A 20,727-nucleotide genomic window follows, 5' to 3' on the forward strand; every position below is an offset into this window, starting at 1 on the left:
GGCCAATCGAGAACCTATCTATCTCTGCCAAATGACTGAACTCCACAGCCACTCATGGCAACAAATTCCACAGATTTACCACCCTCTGACTAAAATAATTTCTCCACATCTCTGTTCTAAATGGATGTCCTTCAACCCTAAAGTTATGCAGTCTTGTCCTAGACTCCCCTACCATGGGAAATAACTTGGCCGTATCTAATCAGTTCAGGCCTTTTAACATTTGGAATGTTTCTATGAGATCCCCCCCGCCCCCCCATTCTCCTGAACTCCAGGGAACACAGCCCAAGAGCTGCCAGACGTTCCTCATATGGTAACCTTTTCATTCCTGGAATTATTCTAGTGAATCTTCTCTGAACTCTCTCCTATGTCAAAATATCCTTCCTAAAATAAGGAGCCCAAAACTGCACACGATACTCCAAGTGTGGTCTCATGAGTGCCTTATAGAGCTTCAACATCACATCCCTGCTCTTATATTCTATACTTTTAGAAATTAATGGCAACATTGCATTTGTTTTCTTCACTACCCACTCAACCTGGAGGTTAACCTGTAGGGTATCCTGCACAAGGACTCCCAAGTCCCTTTGCATCTCTTCATTTTGAATTCTCTCCCCACCTAAATCATAGTCTGCCTATTTATTTCTGACACCAAAGTGCATGACCGTAAACTTTCCAGCATTGTATTTAATTTGCCTCTTCTTTGCCCAGTCCCCTAAACTATCTGAGTCTGTGTGCAGGCTCTCTGTTTCCTCAACACTACTTGCTCCTCCATCTATCTTTGTATCATCGACAAATTTAGCCATGAATCCATTAATCCCATAGTCCAAATCATTGACATTCATCATCAAAAGCAGCGGTCCTAACACCAACCCCTGTGGAACTCCACTAATAACCGGCAGCCAGCCAGAATAGGACCGCTTTATTCCCACTCACTGCTTTCTGCCGATCAACCAATGTTCCACCCATGCTAGTAACTTCCTTGTAATTCCATGGGCTCTTATCTTGCTAAGCAGCCTCCTGTGTGGTACTTGTCAGCTCAGGAAACTTAAGTTGTGGTGAATTTTTTTTTCAATGGTTACTGCTGCACAGTGGAAAGTATAGTTAGACACTATCATTAGACCTACACCAATAGAGAACTCCAAAATAGACATTGGTTTAACTGGCATAATTGATTAGCTGTCACTGGTCAGGTCTGACATAGGTTCATTAACAAAGCATTTCTAAATTTTGAGGAACCTTTTTGTGTAAATGTTGGGATGCGGAGAGATTTTTAAAGAAAATCCATAACTTGGGAATTCTGTGAAGCATTTTTTAAGTAAAGAAGAGTTGGTTTAATGTATAACCTAAAAAGAATCAGTCCCAACACAGACCCCTGTGGAAAACCACTAGTCACTGGCAGCCAGCCAGAAAAGGTTCCCTTTATTCCCACTCTTTGCCTCCTGCCAATCAGCCACTGCTTTATCCATGCTAGAATCTTTCCATTAAATACCATGGGCTCATAGCTTGTTAAGAAGCCTCATGTGTAGCACCTTATCAAAGGCCTTCTGAAAATCCAAGTACACAACGTCAACCGATTCTCCTTTGTCTATCTTGCTTGTTCTTTCTTCAAAGAATTCCAGCAGATTTGTCAGCAAGATTTTCCCTTGAGGAAACCATGCTGACTTCAGCTTTTTTTTTAATCATGTGCCTCCAAATACCCCGAAACTATATTCTTAGCAATCGATTGCAACGTCTTCCCAACCACAGACATCAGACTTACTAGCCTGTAGATTCCTTTCTTCTGCCTCCCTCCCTTCTTGAAGAGTGGAGTGACATTTTCCATTTTCCAGTCTTCCAGAACCATTCCAGAATCTAGTGATTCTTGAAAGATCATTACGAATGTCTCCTTGATCTCGTCAGGCACCTCTTTCAGAACTCTGGGGTGTACACCATCTGGTCCAGATGACCTGTCTACCTTAAAACCTTTTAGTTTCCCAAGAATGTTCTCTCTATTTATGGTAACTTAACACACTTTGTGCCTCTGACACCTGGAACTTCCACCATACTGCTAGTGTTTCCCACCATGAAGACTGATGCAAAATACTTATTCAGTTGGTCCGCCATTTCGTTGTCCCCCATTACTACCTCTCCAACATCGTTTTCCAGCGGTCCAATATCCACTCTCGCCTCACTTTTACACTTTATGTATCTGAAGAAACTTTTGGTATCCTCTTTAATATTATTGGCTAGCATATCCAGTGCATTTTAGTCCAAACAGGTTGTTGATGATGAAGGTCATGCAAGTAATCTCAGCTTTTGACACTAAAGAACAAAATAAAACTGACATCAGTGGCTTCATGAGAGGCCAATGTGGTGTACAACTGATGAACAAATTTTGGGCTGTGGTCATAAGATCATAAGACATAGGAGCAGAATTAGGCCTTTCGGCCCATCAAGTCTGTTCCACAATTCACTCAAAGCTTATTTGTCATCCTTCTCAACCCCATTCCCTTGCCTTCTCCCTGTAATCTTTGATGCCCTTACTAGCGAAAAATTTATCAACCTCCACTTTAGATGTACCCAATAGCTTGACCTTCACAACCATCTCTGGCAATTGATTCTACAGATCCAACACTCTCTGGCTAAAGAAATTCCCCCTCATTTGTTACCTAAAGCAATATATTATTCTGAGACTGTGCCCTCTGGTCCTAGACTCTTCCACTATTGGAAACATCCTATTCACATCCATTCTATACCTTTCAATATTTGATAGATTTCAATGAAATCTCTCATTCTCTTGAATTCAGTCAGTACATGCCCAGAGCCATCAAATACTCTTCATAAATTAACCCAATAATCCTAGGATCATTCCTGTGAACCTTCTTTGGACACTCCAATGCCAGCACACCTTTTCGTAGATGAGGCCCAAAACTGCCCACAATATCCAGTCTAACCTGGGATGAAAGTGTCACGTTTTGCTGTTAGGATATCCAGCAACCTCCTAGAAACAATGATGGGTAATGGCAAGGCTGTCTGTTCTGGTGATTTTGATTAAAGGATGAATGTGGAAAACTATGGATAGAATTCCTAAACACAGGAGATTCTGCAGACGCTGGAAATCTTGAGGAACACACTCAAGATGCTGGAGGAACTCAGCATGTCAGGCTGGAAATGAATAAACAGTCGCTGAGATCCCCGTCAGGACTGGAAGGGAAGAGGGAAGATGGAAGATGCCAGAATAAGAAGGTGGGGGAGGGAAGGAGTACAAGCTAGAAGATGATAGGTGGGTGTGAAAGGTTAAAGGGCTGCAGAAGGAATCTGATAGAAGAGGAGGGTGGACCATGGGAGAAAGGAAAAGAGGAGGGGTGCCAGTGGAGGTGATAGGCAGGCGAGGAGAAGAGGTAAGAGGCCATAGTGGGGAATAGAAGAAGAGGGAAGAGGAGGGGAGGAGAAAAATGAAAATAAAAAATACTGTGAGGTGAAACCAATGTTCATGCTGCTAATATTCCTAATTCTTGCAGACAATGTCTTAACTGCAGAGAGTGAGACTTGTATGTTCTTTCTAAATAGGAAGAGAGAGGTATTGAAGTCATCTGGATCAAAGGATAATCTGATTAACTAACTGACACCAGAAACAAATGATAGCTGGCAGACTGTCATTTAATAATTTAACTAGTCATTAAGGAGAGAAATTTGGTTTCCATCAGATAATGGTACTTGACGCTTGCAATCTTGTTCTGCACAGTTAAGTATGAACAGCAAACTTGCTCTGGCCCAGGCCAGCTGTGCCCTTTGAACTGGTTTAAATAAATGTAAAGCTTATAAAAATTTGAAAAATTAATTTCACATTGGGTTCAGAATCAGGTTTATTATCACTGGCATATTTAGTGAGATTTGTTTTTTTTTATAGTGGCAGTACATTGCAATACTTAATAAAAACAATAAATTACAATAAGAAGTTAATACTACCTTACTTTCCATTTTCCTATTTTCTATTTATGATTTATAATTTAAATTTTTAATATTTACTAATGTTTACTATTTTTAATATTTAATATTTGTAATTCAGGGAGCGGGAAGCGCAGAATCAAATATCGCTGTGATGATTGTACGTTCTAGTATCAATTGTTTGGCGACAATGAAGTATAAAGTAAAGTAATATAAAAAATAATAGTGCAGAAAGAGGGGGAATACTGAGGTTCTGTACAAAGGTTCATTGTCCATTCAGAAATCTGATTGCACAGGCTGTTCTCAAAGCATTGAGTTAACAGTTTTCATGTGCTGAACTTTTCCAATTATAATCTTTAATGCATACTTAATAAAGGAGGAAAACTTGCTTTATATAATTTATAAGCACAAGAGATGCTGCAGGTGATGGAAATCTTGAGCAATACACACAAAATGCTGGAGGAACTCAATTCAATCAGGCAGATTTATGGAAGGGAATAAAGCTTGGTGTTTTGTGCTGAGACCCTTCAGGGCAGATAGAACACTGGCAGGCTGATGGAAACAAATGGGTATTTCTCTGGTTGACAAGATGTTTGGTACGGGAATTGCAAGGCATCTGACCACAAGCCCCTACAAATGATTGTGAGTATTACTGAGAGGATCCCCAGGGTCTCTCTTCCACCCATTAGAGATATTTATCAGGAGCGCTGTATACGCAGAGCCCTTAGCACTGTCAATGATTCCTCCATCCGTCCAACAATCTCTTTGAACCCCTACCATCAGGCAAGAGGTGTCATAGCATTAGGACAAGAGCTGTTAGGATGGGGAAACAGCTTCCTCCCCCAGCTTGTAAGACTACTGAACTCCCTGCCACCACCCACATCTCATCATGCACGAAGCACCAGTATTGTTAACTTGTCATAAATGCATTTATTAGTTGTTAATTTATTTGTGGTAATATTACTGTGTGTGAGTGATACGTGCTGTGTTGTGCACCTTGTTCTGGAGGAATGTCTTGTTTGGTGGTATATGTACGGTTGAATAATCATTTACATACAGCATAAAAAGAAGTGGTCCCCTATGGAACACCCCCCGTCACTGGCAGCCAACCAGAAAAGGATCCTTTTATTCCACTCGATGCCTCCTACCAATCAGTCAATGCTCAAGCCATGCCAGTAACTTTCCTGTAATACAATAAACTTGAACTTGAAGAGTTGTTTTCCCCCCCCACCCCCACACGTTCTTAGTCTGGCTTCTGCCCTCTTCCTTTCCAATCCTTATAAAGTGTCTCAGTCCAAAATGTTGACTGTGTTTTTTCCCCCTCCGTAGATGCTGCCTGGTCCAGCATTCTGTGTGTTACATCTTTGATCGTTTTATATATCAGCAATTTTTGTTTAAATTGTGATAATGCCTTTGTATGGTACTGCTCACACTCAACATATTCAGGCACTTGTGCACAAGCAAAAGCAATGAGGTGAAAAGTGGCAGAGGAATTCTGGGAAAAGTTTGCAGGCATGGTGTTTTTATTTATATAAGTGATAGAAAGCAGAGACCCCAACACTGATTACTGTTGACAACCATCATTCCATTGAAAAAAAGTTTTGTCCACTGTTTGTTCTCCACCTGCTGAGTTCCTCCAGTATTTTGTGTGTGTTACCCTGGATTTCCAGCATCTGCAGCATCATCATGTTTAAGAAATTTGCAGCTCAGTTTGATGGTGTGTTGAGGAGAATGGGAAGGGTGGGGGGGGTTTACATGACTTCTTGCAGGACAGGCTGAGCCCCTCAATGTTTTACCATGTGTTCATGCAGTGAGATTGCCTTTTGAAGAGCCCGTCAGATTTTAGACCACAAGACATGGGGACCGAATTAGGCCACTCAGCACATTGAATCTGCTCCCCCATTCGATCTTGGCTAATTTAAATCATAAGACATAGGAGCAGAATTAAGCCATTCAGTTCTGCCATTCCGTCATGGCTGATCCTGGATTGCATTTAACCCTATACACCTGCCTTCTCACGATAACCTATGCTGCCTTGACTAATCATGAAACAATCAATATTTGCTTTAAATATACCCACAGTCTTGGCCTCACAGCTGTCTGTGGCAGGGCATTCTACAAGTTCACAAATGACACAAAAGATGTTACGGATGCAGTGCGATCAGAACGAGATGCTTAATTTCTGTCATCCTGGAGTATCTATTTGACTGGATATCCCATCAGGCAGATAATGCTGTGATAACAGTTGATGGATCTCTGGTTTCTCAGTATTGATTTTTTGTGAATTATGCTCAAACGCTTCAAATCTTCTTTCCCTCATGTGCCTTAGGCACAAAAATAAGCCACTGGATTGAACAGCAAAAACTTGTGATGGAAATTGGACATAACAAACACAATGCTGGGTATACCCAGCTGATCAGGCAGTGTTCCAAGTAAATTTATCATCAAACTACGTCTATGTCACCATGTACTACCTCAAAATCTTTTTTTTTTTGGAGGTATTTACAGGAAAATACAAGGCACCACAGTGCATAGTGGTTAATGCGAGACTGTTACAGCATGGGGTATCAGTGTTCAGAATTTCACGTCCGGTGGCCTCTGTAGAAAGTTTGTACGCTGTTTCCTGTGCGCATGTGTGTTTCTTCTGGGTGCTGTAGTTTCAACTCACAATCCAAAGACACATTGTTTAGTAGGTTAAATGGTGATTGTAAATTGTCCTGTGATCAGACTGGGGTTGCTGGGCGGTGTGACTCAGTGGGCCGGAAGGACCTGTTCCACACTGTACCGTGGTACTAGGGAGTTTGTGAAGCCTGCAGAATTTTCTCTGTTTCTGACCAAAAATGTGATTGGATCTTCACGCAAGTCCTAAAACTATATAAAGAGAACCAATTAAATAACACAAAAAAATTATACTTGTTTATTTATTTATTGAGAAAAATAATCCAATACTTACATGTATTTGGTGGAAAAAGTGTGAGAACCTTTGCTTTCAGCAACTGGTGTGACCCCTTGTATAGCAATAATTTCAACCAAATGTTTCCTGTAACTGTTGATCAGTCCTTCACCTTGGCTTGGAGGAATTTTAGGCCATTCTCCTTACAAAACAGCTTGAACTCTGGGATGTTGGTGGGCTTCCTTGCATGATCTGCTTGCTTCAGGTCTTTCCATAACAGTTCTATAGGATTTGGGTCAGGACTTTGACTCAGCCATTCCAAAACACTGCATTTTCTTATTTTTAAACCATTCTGTTGTTGATTTACTCTTGTCTTTCAGATCATTGTCTTGTTGTATTATCCAACTTCTATTAAGTGTCATGTTACGGACTGCTACACTGACACTCTCCTGTAAAATGCCTTGATACGATTTTAAATTCATTGTTCCCTCAATGATTGCAAGCTGGTTAGGCCCTGAGGCAGCAAAGCAGCCCCAAACTATGATGCTCCTTCCACCGTGCTTCACAGTTGGTTTTGGTGTTGGTGTGCTGTGCCCTTTTTCCTCCAAACATAGCAATATGCATTTCTGCCAAAAAGTTTAACTTTTGTCTCAATCTGTCCACAGAATATTGTCCCAGAAACATTGTAGAACATCCAGGTGGTCTTTTGCAAACTTGAGACATGCGGCAATGTTTTGTTTTTTGGAGAGCCATGGATTTTTTCCATGGTGTCCTTCAGTGAACCCCATTCCTATTTAGTCTTTTTCATATAGTGGATACATGAACAGAGACTTGAGCAAGTTCTAGAGATTTCTGCAGGCCTTTTGTTGTTACCTTTGGGTTCTGTTTCCACTTCCTTCAGCATTGCATACTGTGCTCATGGGTGACCTTTGCAGGATGCCCACTCCTAGGGAGTGTTTCCTCCGTTTGTAGACAATTTCTCTTGCTGTGGACTGATGAACACTCAAAAAACAACAGGAATTCTGCAGATGCTGGAAATTCAAGCAACACACCTCAAAGTTGCTGGTGAACTCAGCAGGCCAGGCAGCATCTGTAGGAAGAGGTGCAGTCGACGTTTCAGGCCGAGACCCTTCGTCAGGACTAACTGAAGGAAGAGTGAGTAAGGGATTTGAAAGTTGGAGGGGGAGGGGGAGATCCAAAATGATAGGAGAAGACAGGAGGGGGAGGGATAGAGCCAAGAGCTGGACAGGTGATAGGCAAAAGGGATATGAGAGGATCATGGGACAGGAGGTCCGGGAAGAAAGACAAGGGGGGGCGGGGGACCCAGAGAGGTATATTCAGAGGGACAGAGGGAGAAAAAGGAGAGTGAGAGAAAGAATGTGTGCATAAAAATAAGTAACAGATGGGGTACGAGGGGGAGGTGGGGCCTTAGCAGAAGTTGGAGAAGTCGAAGTTCATGCCATCAGGTTGGAGGCTACCCAGGCAGAATATAAGGTGTTGTTCCTCCAACCTGAGTGTGGCTTCATCTTTACAGTAGAGGAGGCTGTGGATAGACATGTCAGAATGGGAATAGGATGTGGAATTAAAATGTGTGGCCACTGGGAGATCCTGCTTTCTCTGGCGGACAGAGCGTAGATGTTCAGCAAAGCGGTCTCCCAGTCTGCGTCGGGTCTCGCCAATATATAAAAGGCCACATCGGGAGCACCGGACGCAGTATATCACCCCAGTCGACTCAGAGGTGAAGTGTTGCCTCACCTGGAAGGACTGTTCGGGGCCCTGAATGGTGGTAAGGGAGGAAGTGTAAGGGCATGTGTAGCACTTGTTCCGCTTACACGGATAAGTGCCAGGAGGGAGATCAGTGGGGAGGGATGGGGGGGACGAATGGACAAGGGAGTTGCGTAGGGAGCGATCCCTGCGGAATGCAGAGAGAGGGGGGGAGGGAAAGATGTGCTTAGTGGTGGGATCCCGTTGGAGGTGGCGGAAGTTACGGAGAATAATATGTTGGACCCGGAGGCTGGTGGGGTGGTAGGTGAGGACCAGGGGAACCCTATTCCGAGTGGGGTGGCGGGAGGATGGAGTGAGAGCAGATGTACGTGAAATGGGGGAGATGCGTTTAAGAGCAGAGTTGATAGTGGAGGAAGGGAAGCCCCTTTCTTTAAAAAAGGAAGACATCTCCCTCGTCCTAGAATGAAAAGCCTCATCCTGAGAGCAGATGCGGCGGAGACGGAGGAATTGCGAGAAGGGGATGGCATTTTTGCAAGAGACAGGGTGAGAAGAGGAATAGTCCAGATAGCTGTGAGAGTCAGTAGGCTTATAGGAGACATCAGTGGATAAGCTGTCTCCAGAGACAGACAGAAAGATCTAGAAAGGGGAGGGAGGTGTCGGAAATGGACCAGGTAAACTTGAGGGCAGGGTGAAAGTTGGAGGCAAAGTTAATAAAGTCAACGAGTTCTGCATGCATGCAGGAAGCAGCGCCAATGCAGTCGTCGATGTAGCGAAGGAAAAGTGGGGGACAGATACCAGAATAGGCACGGAACATAGATTGTTCCACAAACCCAACAAAAAGGCAGGTATAGCTAGGACCCATAGCTACACCTTTAGTTTGGAGGAAGTGGGAGGAGCCAAAGGAGAAATTATTAAGAGTAAGGACTAATTCCGCTAGACAGAGCAGAGAGGTGGTAGAGGGGAACTGATTAGGTCTGGAATCCAAAAAGAAGCGTAGAGCTTTGAGACCATCGGGAAGGATTCCAGACCTAATCAGTTCCCCTCTACCACCACTCTGCTCCGTCTAGCGGAATTAGTCCTTACTCTTAATAATTTCTCCTTCGGCTCCTCCTACCTCCAAACTAAAGGTGTAGCTATGGGCACCCGTATGGGTCCTAGCTATGCCTGCCTTTTTGTTGGGTTTGTGGAACAATCTATGTTCCGTGCCTATTCTGGTATCTGTCCCCCACTTTTCCTTCGCTACATCGACGACTGCATTGGCGCTGCTTCCTGCACGCATACAGAACTCGTTGACTTTATTAACTTTGCCTCCAACTTTCACCCTGCCCTCAAGTTTACCTGGTCCATTTCCGACACCTCCCTCCCCTTTCTAGATCTTTGTCTGTCTCTGGAGACAGCTTATCCACTGATGTCTCCTGTAAGCCTACTGACTCTCACAGCTATCTGGACTATTCCTCTTCTCACCCTGTCTCTTGCAAAAACGCCATCCCCTTCTCGCAATTCCTCCGTCTCCGCCGCATCTGCTCTCAGGATGAGGCTTTTCATTCTAGGACGAGGGAGATGTTCTTCCTTTTTTAAAGAAAGGGGCTTCCCTTCCTCCACTATCAATTCTGCTCTTAAACGCATCTCCCCCATTTCACGTACATCTGCTCTCACTCCATCCTCCCGCCACCCCACTAGGAATAGGGTTCCCCTGGTCCTCACCTACCACCCCACCAGCCTCTGGGTCCAACATATTATTCTCCGTAACTTCCGCCACCTCCAACGGGATCCCACCACTAAGCACATCTTTCCCTCCCCCCCCCCCCGCATTCCGCAGGGATCGCTCCCTACGCAACTCCCTTGTCCATTCGTCCCCCCCATCCCTCCCCACTGATCTCCCTCCTGGCACTTATCCGTGTAAGCGGAACAAGTGCTACACATGCCCTTACACTTCCTCCCTTACCACCGTTCAGGGCCCCAAACAGTCCTTCCAGGTGAGGCAACACTTCACCTGTGAGTCGACTGGGGTGATATACTGCGTCCGGTGCTCCCGATGTGGCCTTTTATATATTGGCGAGACCCAACGCAGACTGGGAGACCGCTTTGCTGAACATCTACGCTCTGTCCGCCAGAGAAAGCAGGATCTCCCAGTGGCCACACATTTTAATTCCACATCCCATTCCCATTCTGACATGTCTATCCACGGCCTCCTCTACTGTAAAGATGAAGCCACACTCAGGTTGAAGGAACAACACCTTATATTCCGTCTGGGTAGCCTCTAACCTGATGGCATGAACATCGACTTCTCTAACTTCTGCTAAGGCCCCACCTCCCCTTCGTACCCCATCTGTTACTTATTTTTATGCACACATTCTTTCTCTCACTCTCCTTTTTCTCCCTCTGTCCCTCTGAATATACCTCTTGCCCATCCTCTGGGTCCCCCGCCACCCCCTGTCTTTCTTCCTGGACCTCCTGTCCCATGATCCTCTCGTATCCCCTTTTGCCTATCACCTGTCCAGCTCTTGGCTCGATCCCTCCCACTCCTGTCTTCTCCTATCATTTTGGATCTCCCCCTCCCCCTCCAAGTTTCAAATCCCTTACTCACTCTTCCTTCAGTTAATCCTGACGAAGGGTCTCGGCCTGAAACGTCGACTGCACCTCTTCCTACAGATGCTGCCTGGCCTGCTGCGTTCACCAGCAACTTTGATGTGTGTTGTCTGATGAACACTCAAATGCTTTTGTAGTCTTATCCAGCTTGATGCATCTCTATAATTCTTCTAAGGTCCTCTGGAAGTTTTTTGGACTGAGGCATGGTGCACAAAAGCAGATCTTTCTTGAGAAGAGCAGGTGCTGTCAGTAACCTGACTTTGTGTATCTTTTCTATAGGGCAGGGCACCTCTGCAACTCTCACTTCCAATGTCATCTCATTGATTGGAACATCTGACTCCAAATAGCTTTTGTAGAAGACATTACCCCATACTTTTTCTGACAAATACATGTAATATTGGATCATTTTTCTCAGTAAATAAATAAATGAACAAGTATAAGGTTTTTTGTGTTAGTTCTTTAATTGGATTCTCTATCTAATTTTAGGACTTGTGTGATGATCTGATCACATTTTAGGTCATATTTGTGCAGAAATAGAGAAAATTCTACAGGGTTCACAAACTTTCTAGTACTTCTGTATGTCTAAATAAATAAAAATATAACAGAATTTATAAAAACTATACTTAACTGGACTGACAAACATCTGATGTGCAGAAGAGGGCAAATGTGCCAAAATAAATTTAAAAAATGTAAATAAACAACACTGAAAAAATGAGCTGTGGAGTCGTTGAAAGTGAATCCATAGGTGTAGAGTCATTTCAGTGTTGTTCATGTTGCTTCGGGAGCCTGATGGTTAGAGAGCATAATACAGTATAGGTTCTGGTTAATTGGGGCAGCTGCTTATTTGGGACAACTCTTCAAAGGACACAATCTAATCGAAAATAGCTGTGATTTCCTTTGTTTATTTGTGATGCTATTGGGACAGGAGACTGTTGCTGAACAGTTTCTAACGCGTCAGTTGCACGTGCAATTGGGTGGTCGTTAGAATCTACACTGTGCTTCGAGTGAACAGTTTTTTAAATAGCGGTAGCTGTGTGTGCTTGATTTATGTTATCCATTTGAGTTGAAAAACACCAATTCAAAAACCAGTGGTTCTTTTTTATCATTTTCTGCCAGGAAATTTATTGTTAATAGTGACACTACTTGCAGGAAGGCACTGAAGGCAGTCCATTATTTGCACTTGGTGTCAGAGCTGATTTTGTTCATTTACAGTCAATTAAAAGAACATGGCAGTGCACACTGAATGAATTCCTCTGATAACGATTAGTGACTAATAGAGTTTTATAGTACTGTAGTAGTATTGGTAGTGTTCTGATTTGTTCCGTATTTCATTTAAATTCATAATTTGTTACTCAGTTAACCGATGGTTGTCTTTTTTTAAAATACTTTTTAAAATTATTTCCATGGAACTTCAGCTAATTTGGGCAGCTGGCTAGTTGGGCAAGATGTAGTGGTCTTGATGTGTCCTAATTAACCGGAATCCACTGTATTTCAGATGGATTCTGTGGACCGGGTAGACTGATAAGCGGATTAATTAACAGGTTAACATCTTTCTGAGAGGAACTGGTTTCACCACTTCCTGGTTAAGTGCTGAAAGGTTCATGAATATCAGATGGAACTGAACTCTTTATACCTATGGCACGCTCGTAACATCAATAAAGACCCATCCCATCCTGTCTGTTCAATCTCCTGCTATATGGTAGGGGATACAGAAACATCATAGTTAAGACAATAAGACTGGAAAAACAGCTTCTTCCCAAGGGCTAACAACAGGAATTCTGCAGATGCTGGAAATTCAAGCAACACATATCAAAGTTGCTGGTGAACGCAGCAGGCCAAGCAGCATCTATAGGAAGAGGCGCAGTCGACGTTTCAGGCCGAGACCCTTCGTCAGGACTAACTGAAGGAAGAGTGAGTAAGGGATTTGAAAGCTGGAGGGGGAGATGCAACATGATAGGAGAAGACAGGAGGGGGAGGGATAGAGCCGAGAGCTGGACAGGTGATAGGCAAAAGGGGATACGAGAGGATCATGGGACAGGAGGTCCGGGAAGAAAGACGGGGGGGGGGGTGACCCAGAGGATGGGCAAGAGGTATATTCAGAGGGACAGAGGGAGAAAAAGTAGAGTGAGAGAAAGAATGTGTGCATAAAAATGAGTAACAGATGGGGTACGAGGGGGAGGTGGGGCCTAGCGGAAGTTAGAGAAGTCAATGTTCATGCCATCAGGTTGGAGGCTACCCAGACGGAATATAAGGTGTTGTTCCTCCAACCTGAGTGTGGCTTCATCTTTACAGTAGAGGAGGCCGTGGATAGACATGTCAGAATGGGAATGGGATGTGGAATTAAAATGTGTGGCCACTGGGAGATCCTGCTTTCTCTGGCGGACAGAGCGTAGATGTTCAGCAAAGCGGTCTCCCAGTCTGCGTCGGGTCTCACCAATATATAAAAGGCCACAGCAGGAGCACCGGACGCAGTATATCACCCCAGTCGACTCACAGGTGAAGTGATGCCTCACCTGGAAGGACTGTTTGGGGCCCTGAATGGTGGTAAGGGAGGAAGTGTAAGGGCATGTGTAGCACTTGTTCCGCTTACACGGATAAGTGCCAGGAGGGAGATCAGTGGGGAGGGATGGGGGGGACGAATGGACAAGGGAGTTGTGTAGGGAGCGATCCCTGCGGAATGCAGAGAGAGGAGGGGAGGGAAAGATGTGCTTAGTGGTGGGATCCCGTTGGAGGTGGCGGAAGTTACGGAGAATAATATGTTGGACCCGGAGGCTGGTGGGGTGGTAGGTGAGGACCAGGGGAACCCTATTCCTAGTGGGGTGGTGGGAGGATGGAGTGAGAGCAGATATACGTGAAATGCCCAAGGGCTGTTGTGCAGCTGAATAATGCTACACCCCGGCTTGCCAATGACCTTTGAGCGTTTATGTACTATCAAAGTCACTTATCGCATGTAAATAGGGAATTTTTAAAAAATTAAGTCATACTGCATGCAGTGTAAATATGTTTTGCAGGGAGTGGAATAGCACTGCAATCTCATTGTCTTGAAAGCATTCACAGTAAAATTCTATTCTATTCTAGATATTTCTAATTATCCTCTATTTCTGCCTTCTCTTAGCAATCTAAGCAAATGGCCCAGATGTAATAGAACAGCAAAAAAAAATTCTAATAGAAATCTGATAAAACAATGCTAAAAATACACAGTAGATCAGGCAGTGTTTGTGAAGAGAATAATGACTGTGTACTGGGTAGTGATTATGTACTACTGTAATGAATTGATCTGTATAAACAAAGTTCCAAGTAAATTTATTATCAAAGTACATATATGTCACCGTGCAGTACTGTGCAAAAGTCTTGAGCACATGTTAAAAAAAAATTCTGTAAAGTGAAGATGCTTTCAAAAATATTGAAAAGTTTCTATCAAAGAATACTATAAGGAACAGTAAACAGTGTGTAAAAAAAAACAAACAAAAACACCCACCAAATCAAATCAACATGTGGTGTGAGCACCCTTTGCCTTTAAAACGGCATCAATTCTCTTGGGTACAGTGTCGTGCAGCTTTATAAATAAATCAGCTTATAGGGTGTTTCATGCTTGTCTGAGAACTTCAGTTTCAGTGGTTTCATTTAACGTCAGAGAAATGTACGCAATATACATCCTGAAATCCTTTTTCTTCGCAAAGATCCACAAAAACAGAGGAATACCCTAAAGAATGAATGAGAGTTAAATGTCAGAACCCCAAAGCCCCACCCCAGCTCCCCCCCCACTCACAAGCAGCAGCAAGGCAACGACCCCCCCCACTAGCAAAAAAAACATCAGTGCCCCTCATTGAGCACTCAAGCGTGCAGCGAAGTATCAGTAAAGACACAGACTTGCAGTACCCCAAAGACCACTCATTCTCCCGGTAATTCGACATATCACAGTCTCAGTCTCTCTCCTCCCCCACCCTCTCTCCCCCTCTCTCTAATAAGGGAAAAACAGATGTCCCCATTTCACAATGAGAGGGGAGACATAACAAACAACTCGTTGATTTAGGATATTAAAGTCTCTTGCGTCACTTTTCTGAGCTCTGAGAGCTTGGGTCTCTGGACACACAGCCTACGGCAGCTAACCTGTTGCTCCCCATGTTCCATGTTCTCCCGCGACGCCTCAGTCGGGGACACCAGCCTTGAATCAGCCTGTCTTCAGAACCATGAAAATCCGGCACTCTGAGGGTGCACTAGTCTTCCAAGCCCACATCCTTGGGATATGAAAAAACAGCCAGTCATGAGGCTCTGAGAGCAGGCCCATTCCCACAAAGAGCCAAAGTCAGAGTGTAACTCCAGGTCCTGGTCTTCCAAAGAACCTTAAAAAAAAAGAGATATCAAAGATAGAAATAGAGCTGTTTACAAAAATGCAAACAAAGGAGTTGCCATTTAGCACCATCATCACTTCGCTCTGCCACAGTTCTTCTGCAGACTTTGGTTGTCTTACGTGCTTCTGTTTCGCCGGGTAATCCCAGACATCCTTAATGATGTTGAGATCAGGGCTTTGTGGAGATGAAAGCATATTAAAAAATCTAGGGTGCACAGTACTGTATACAATCCTGACATTCATTTTCTTGCGGGCATTCACAGTAAATACAAAGAACGAAATAATAAATAAGCAATAAAGATCGAGAACATGAGATGAAGAGTCCTTGAAAGTGAGTCCATAGGTTATGAGAGCAGGTCAGTGTTGGGGTGAATGTATTTGTCCCCTCTGTTCAGTAGTCTGACTGAGGGGTAATAACTGTTCCTGAATCTAGTGGTGTGTGTACCACCCTCCGATGGCAGCAGCTATAGGAGAGCATGGCCTGGATGGTGGGAGTCATTGATGAATGGTGTTGCTTTCCTCCAACGGCAATCCACGTAGGTTGTGCTCAATGGTGGGAGGGCTTTAACCATGATAGACTCGGCTGTATCCACTATGGTATGCAAGACAAGCTTTTCATAATATCTCTGGACGTGGAACAATAATAAACCATTTTCAATATTGGGGATGATTTTACAGGTTGATGCCCTTTCATCCCAGTTTTTCTCTCTCTCAAAGCTGCCTGTCGTGAGTTACTTACAACACTGTGTTTATATTGTCTAAAACGTGAGATGGTCATTATTATTGCACTGAAATTCTGTACCATATCCTTTGATACTTCCCCTCTGCCCACCCTCTTATTCTGGCATCTTCCCCCTTCCTTTCCAGCTCTGATGAAGGTTTTCGGCCTCAAACATTGATTGCTTATTTACTTCCATAGATGCTGCCTGACCAATGTTTTGTGCATGTTGCTTCGAATTTCTAGCATCTGCAGAATCTTTTGTGTTAAGAAAACACCCAGGCGAAGTTTACCTTTTTGCTTTTATGAGGGTCATTTTTGCCGATAGAAAGCTGTTTTTCACGTTTCCCCAATCTTTCAATAAAGTATAAAACTACAATAAATTTACCAAGCAAATACAGTAAAACTAAAATATAGAATTTCTTGTGTTTATCCTTTGATGTTTGATAGTTTTTAACACAAAGCCCTGCACAAATGTGAGGAAGGAGTGCATGAGTGTGTACCAGTCCTTTGGTAACTGTGGCTTCATAGTGTGAAGTTTCACCCACAGACACTGAAGGAAGTTTTGTAACACAGGCTGTGTATTAGTTAATTCAGCAGTAAACACCAGTCTGTTGCAATACTTTCATTTGCAGGAATCGATGGGTAAAAGCTCAGATGGCAAATCTTACATAATCACAGGCAGCTGGAATCCCAACACGCCACATTTCCAAGCTGTCAATGAAGAAACGCCTAAAGGTAATAAAATATGCTTATTTTAGAGATTTGGAATTAAGATTATAATTTAAAATAATGCTTTCTTGTGGATTACCTCTCGATTTTAATAAATAATTTGTTAATGGCAACACCAATTGTTTCATCTACTTTTGGATGCATAAAATCAGTTGCTGTAATATACACTCACATTATTAGGTATACCTGTACACCTCATTAATATAAATTCAATGCATAAAAGCATGCAGACGTGGTCAAGAGGCTCAGTTGTTTGTTCAGACTAGACATCAGAATGGGCAAAGAAGTGTGCTATAAGTGATTTTGACTGTGGAATGATGGTGCCAGACAGGATGGTTTGAGCATTACATAAATTACTAATCTCCTGGAATTTCCATACACAGCAGTCTCTAGAGCAGGAGTTCCCAACCTCTTTTATGCCTTGGAATTTCAACAATTAACTGTTGGGAACTCCCGGTCTCGAGTTTACAATGAATGGTATGAGAAACAAAAAAAAGAATCCAGTGAGCAGCAGTTCCGTGGGTGGAAATGCTTGTTAATGAGAGAGGTCAGTGAGAATGGCCAGACTGGTTCAAGCTGACAGGAAGGCGACAGTAACTCAAATAACCAAGTGTTACAAAAGTGGTCTGCAGAGGAGCATCTCTGAATGCATAACATATCAAACTTTCAGGTGGATAGGCTACAGCAGCAAAGGCCACAAACACATACTCAGTAGCCACTTTATTAGGTACAGGAGGTGCCTAAATAAAGTGGCCTCCATGCGTAGCAATTTAATTCATCTAAAGTTATTGGATTAAAAGATCTCTTCTGCTTTATACTTTCCCTTATAATTCCATTGTGTCATGGCAGAATGACCTACTTATGACAGAGCATTGCACATACATAAAATAACAACATGTCCCAAGGCAATTACTTTAATTGCTGACTGAAAGCTTAAAGAAGATTGAAAGTATCTCAAAATTGAGTGATAGAGCAAAGATCATGCCCCTTAGCTCAAATAGTCCATGCTGACAAAGATTTCCATCTAAACTTGTCCCACCTTTTTCCTCAGATTCAGATTTATTTATCACAGCTACATCGAAGCAGACAGTGAAATGGTTCATTTATGTTAACAAGCAACGCATCCAAGAATGTGCTAGGGGCAGCTCCCAGTGTTCACCTGTATGCATGTGTTCAGCTCATATCTGTCTAGACCTCTCCTTTCCACGTCCGAGTACTTTTTAAATAGTTAATATGCCTGCCTCAACCACTTTGCCGGCTGCTCATTCTGGGCGGGTTGAAGGTTTTTCGAAGTGAATTTCATAGTTAGGGATTTGATGGTGAAATAAAGGAGATGTATTTCAGGAAGAGAGGGGGACATCCGGTGTTTGAATGATTGTAGCCTGAGAGAAGTCGAGCAGGAAGAGTTTCAAGATTGGGTAAATGTCGTGAAACTTGTGTTTTGTGGCAGCAGTACATTATACATAATTTTCAAAAATTAAATTACAACAAGTATATATAAAATTAAAGAAATAGTGCAAAAAGAGAGCAAGGAAAGAAAAAAATGTGTAGTGAGGTAGTATACATGGGTTCATTGTCCATTCAGAAATCTGGTGACAGGGGGAAGAAGCTGTTCCTAAAAGCATGAGCGTGTGTCTTCAGGCTGCTGTACCACCTCGATGGTAGGAATGAGAAGAAGGCATGTCCTGGGTGATGAGGATCCTTAATGATGAATGCCACCTTTTTGAGGCATCGCCTTTTGAAGATATCCTTAATGCTGGTTAGTGCCCATAATGGAGTTGGCAGAGTTTTCAACTTTCTGCAGCATTTCCCAATAATGTGCACTTCCCCCTCTATACCAGACAGTGATGCAACTGTCAAAAGATTCAACATGACATACAGAGTAGAGCTGATGCCCCACAGCTCTAGTGCTCCAGGTTCAATCTAGACCTCTGGTGCTATCCAAGTATTTCCCTGTGACTGTCTGGATTCCTCCCATATCCCAGAGTAGTGCAGGTTGGTTCATTGTACAATGGGTAGATAAATGGTGGAATCTGGAGGGAGTTAAAGTGTATTTATTAACAGTATTTATGTGTTACCATATACTACCATGAGATTAATTTTGTTGCAAATCTACAAGAAAAGCAAAACAATAGAATTTGTGTGGTGGCACAATAGCCTAGTGGTTAGCATACAGTGCTAGCAGTCAGGGTTCAATTCTCATTCCTGGCTGTAAGGAGTTTGTACATTCTCCCTGTGAACATGTGGATTTCTTCCAGATGCTCCAGTTTCCTCCTACATTCCAAAGACGCAAGTTAATTATGTGGATGTAACTGGGCAGTGTGGGCTTATTGGGTCGGAAGGAGTTACCATGTTAAGACCATAAGACATAGGAGCAGAATTAGGCCATTCAGTCCATTGAAGCTGCTCTGCTATTCCATCTTGGCTGATCCCAGATCCTACTCAACCCCATACACCTGCCATATCGCCATATCCTTTGATGCCCAGACCAAGCAGGAATCTATCAACTTCCACTTTAAATATACCCACAGACTTGGCCTCCACTGCAGTCTGTGGCAGAGTATTTCACAGATTCACTACCTCTGGCTAAAAAAGTTCATCCTTACTTCTGTTCTAAAAGGTCGCCCCTCAATTTTGAGGCTGTGCCCTCTAGTTCTGGATACCCCCACCATAGGAAACATCCTCTCCACATCCACCCTATCCTTTCAATATTTTGTAGGTTTCAGTGAGATCCCCACACATTCTTCTAAGTTCCAGTGAGTACAGGCTTAAAGCTGCCAAACACTCCTCATATGTTAACCCCTTCATTCCTGGAATCATCCTCGTGAACGTTCTCTGGACTCTCTCCAATGACAACACATCCATTCTGATATGTGGGGCCCAGAACATGAGTTGACAATACTCCAAGTGCAGCCTGACTCGTGTCTTATAAAGCCTCAGCATTATCTTGTTGCTTTAGTATTCTACTCCCCTTGAAATAAATGCCAGCATTACATTTGCCTTCTTTACCACAGACTCAACCTGAAAATTAACTTTCTGGGAGTCTTGCATGAGGACTCCTAAATCCCTCTGCATCTCTGATGTTTGAGCCTTCTCCCCATTTAGATAATAATCTGCTCTATTGTTCCTTTTACGAAAATGCATTATCGTACATTTTCCAACACTGTATTCCATCTGTAATTTATTTTGCCCATTCTTCCATTTTGTCTAAGTCCTGCCGCAATCGCAATGTTGCCTCAACACTGCCTACTCCTCCACCTATCTTCATATCATCCGCAAACTTTGCCACAAAGCCATCAGTTCTTTTATCCAAATAATTGACAATATGTTACCTCCCTGCAGCTCCTGTCTATCACTGCCTCACTTTCCCTAACAAGCTGAAGGTCATCGAGCTGCAGCTTCAGTTCCCTGACATGGTCTTTAAGGAGCTGTATCTTGATGTACCTGGTGCAGTTGTATCTCTAAATTAAGTTAAAAAGTTATTGAATTTGTGGAAAATGATACATAAACAGATAGGCAAATAACTAATCAATAACATGTGCCTTGCGTGTTACACGCTTGGGCGAACATGGCTTTCCACATCGAACGATCCCATGCAGCGTCAATGATATCTCGCACACTTAGATCTGTTAGTTTTTTCACAGTGTCCGTGTATTTTCTTCTTTGCCTTCCTCTCCCACGTTTCCCAGGCATATGGCCTTGTAATGTGAGGCATTCTATTTCTCCCTTTCTGATGACATGGCCCACTAATCTAAGGATTATAAAATGAGATTGGTGTAAAGTGATCAATAATGC

The 20,727-nt window shown here is 43.1% G+C and overlaps 1 protein-coding gene across 5 annotated transcripts in view; it reads left to right on the top strand.

Annotated features, from left to right (window-relative positions):
• The window catches only part of LOC134359753 (rab GTPase-activating protein 1), a 247,067-nt gene that overhangs the window by 80,341 nt on the left and 145,999 nt on the right, over window positions 1-20,727 (top strand). For all 5 annotated transcript variants that reach the window (XM_063073339.1, XM_063073342.1, XM_063073340.1 and 2 more), the window contains one exon: window positions 16,836-16,938. In XM_063073339.1, coding sequence (XP_062929409.1) covers window positions 16,836-16,938 — 103 coding nt within the window. The remainder of the gene's footprint in view (window positions 1-16,835; window positions 16,939-20,727) is intronic.

This window comes from Mobula hypostoma, chromosome 21, assembly GCF_963921235.1.
Source record: "Mobula hypostoma chromosome 21, sMobHyp1.1, whole genome shotgun sequence".
Classification (NCBI taxonomy): Eukaryota; Metazoa; Chordata; class Chondrichthyes; order Myliobatiformes; family Myliobatidae; genus Mobula; species Mobula hypostoma.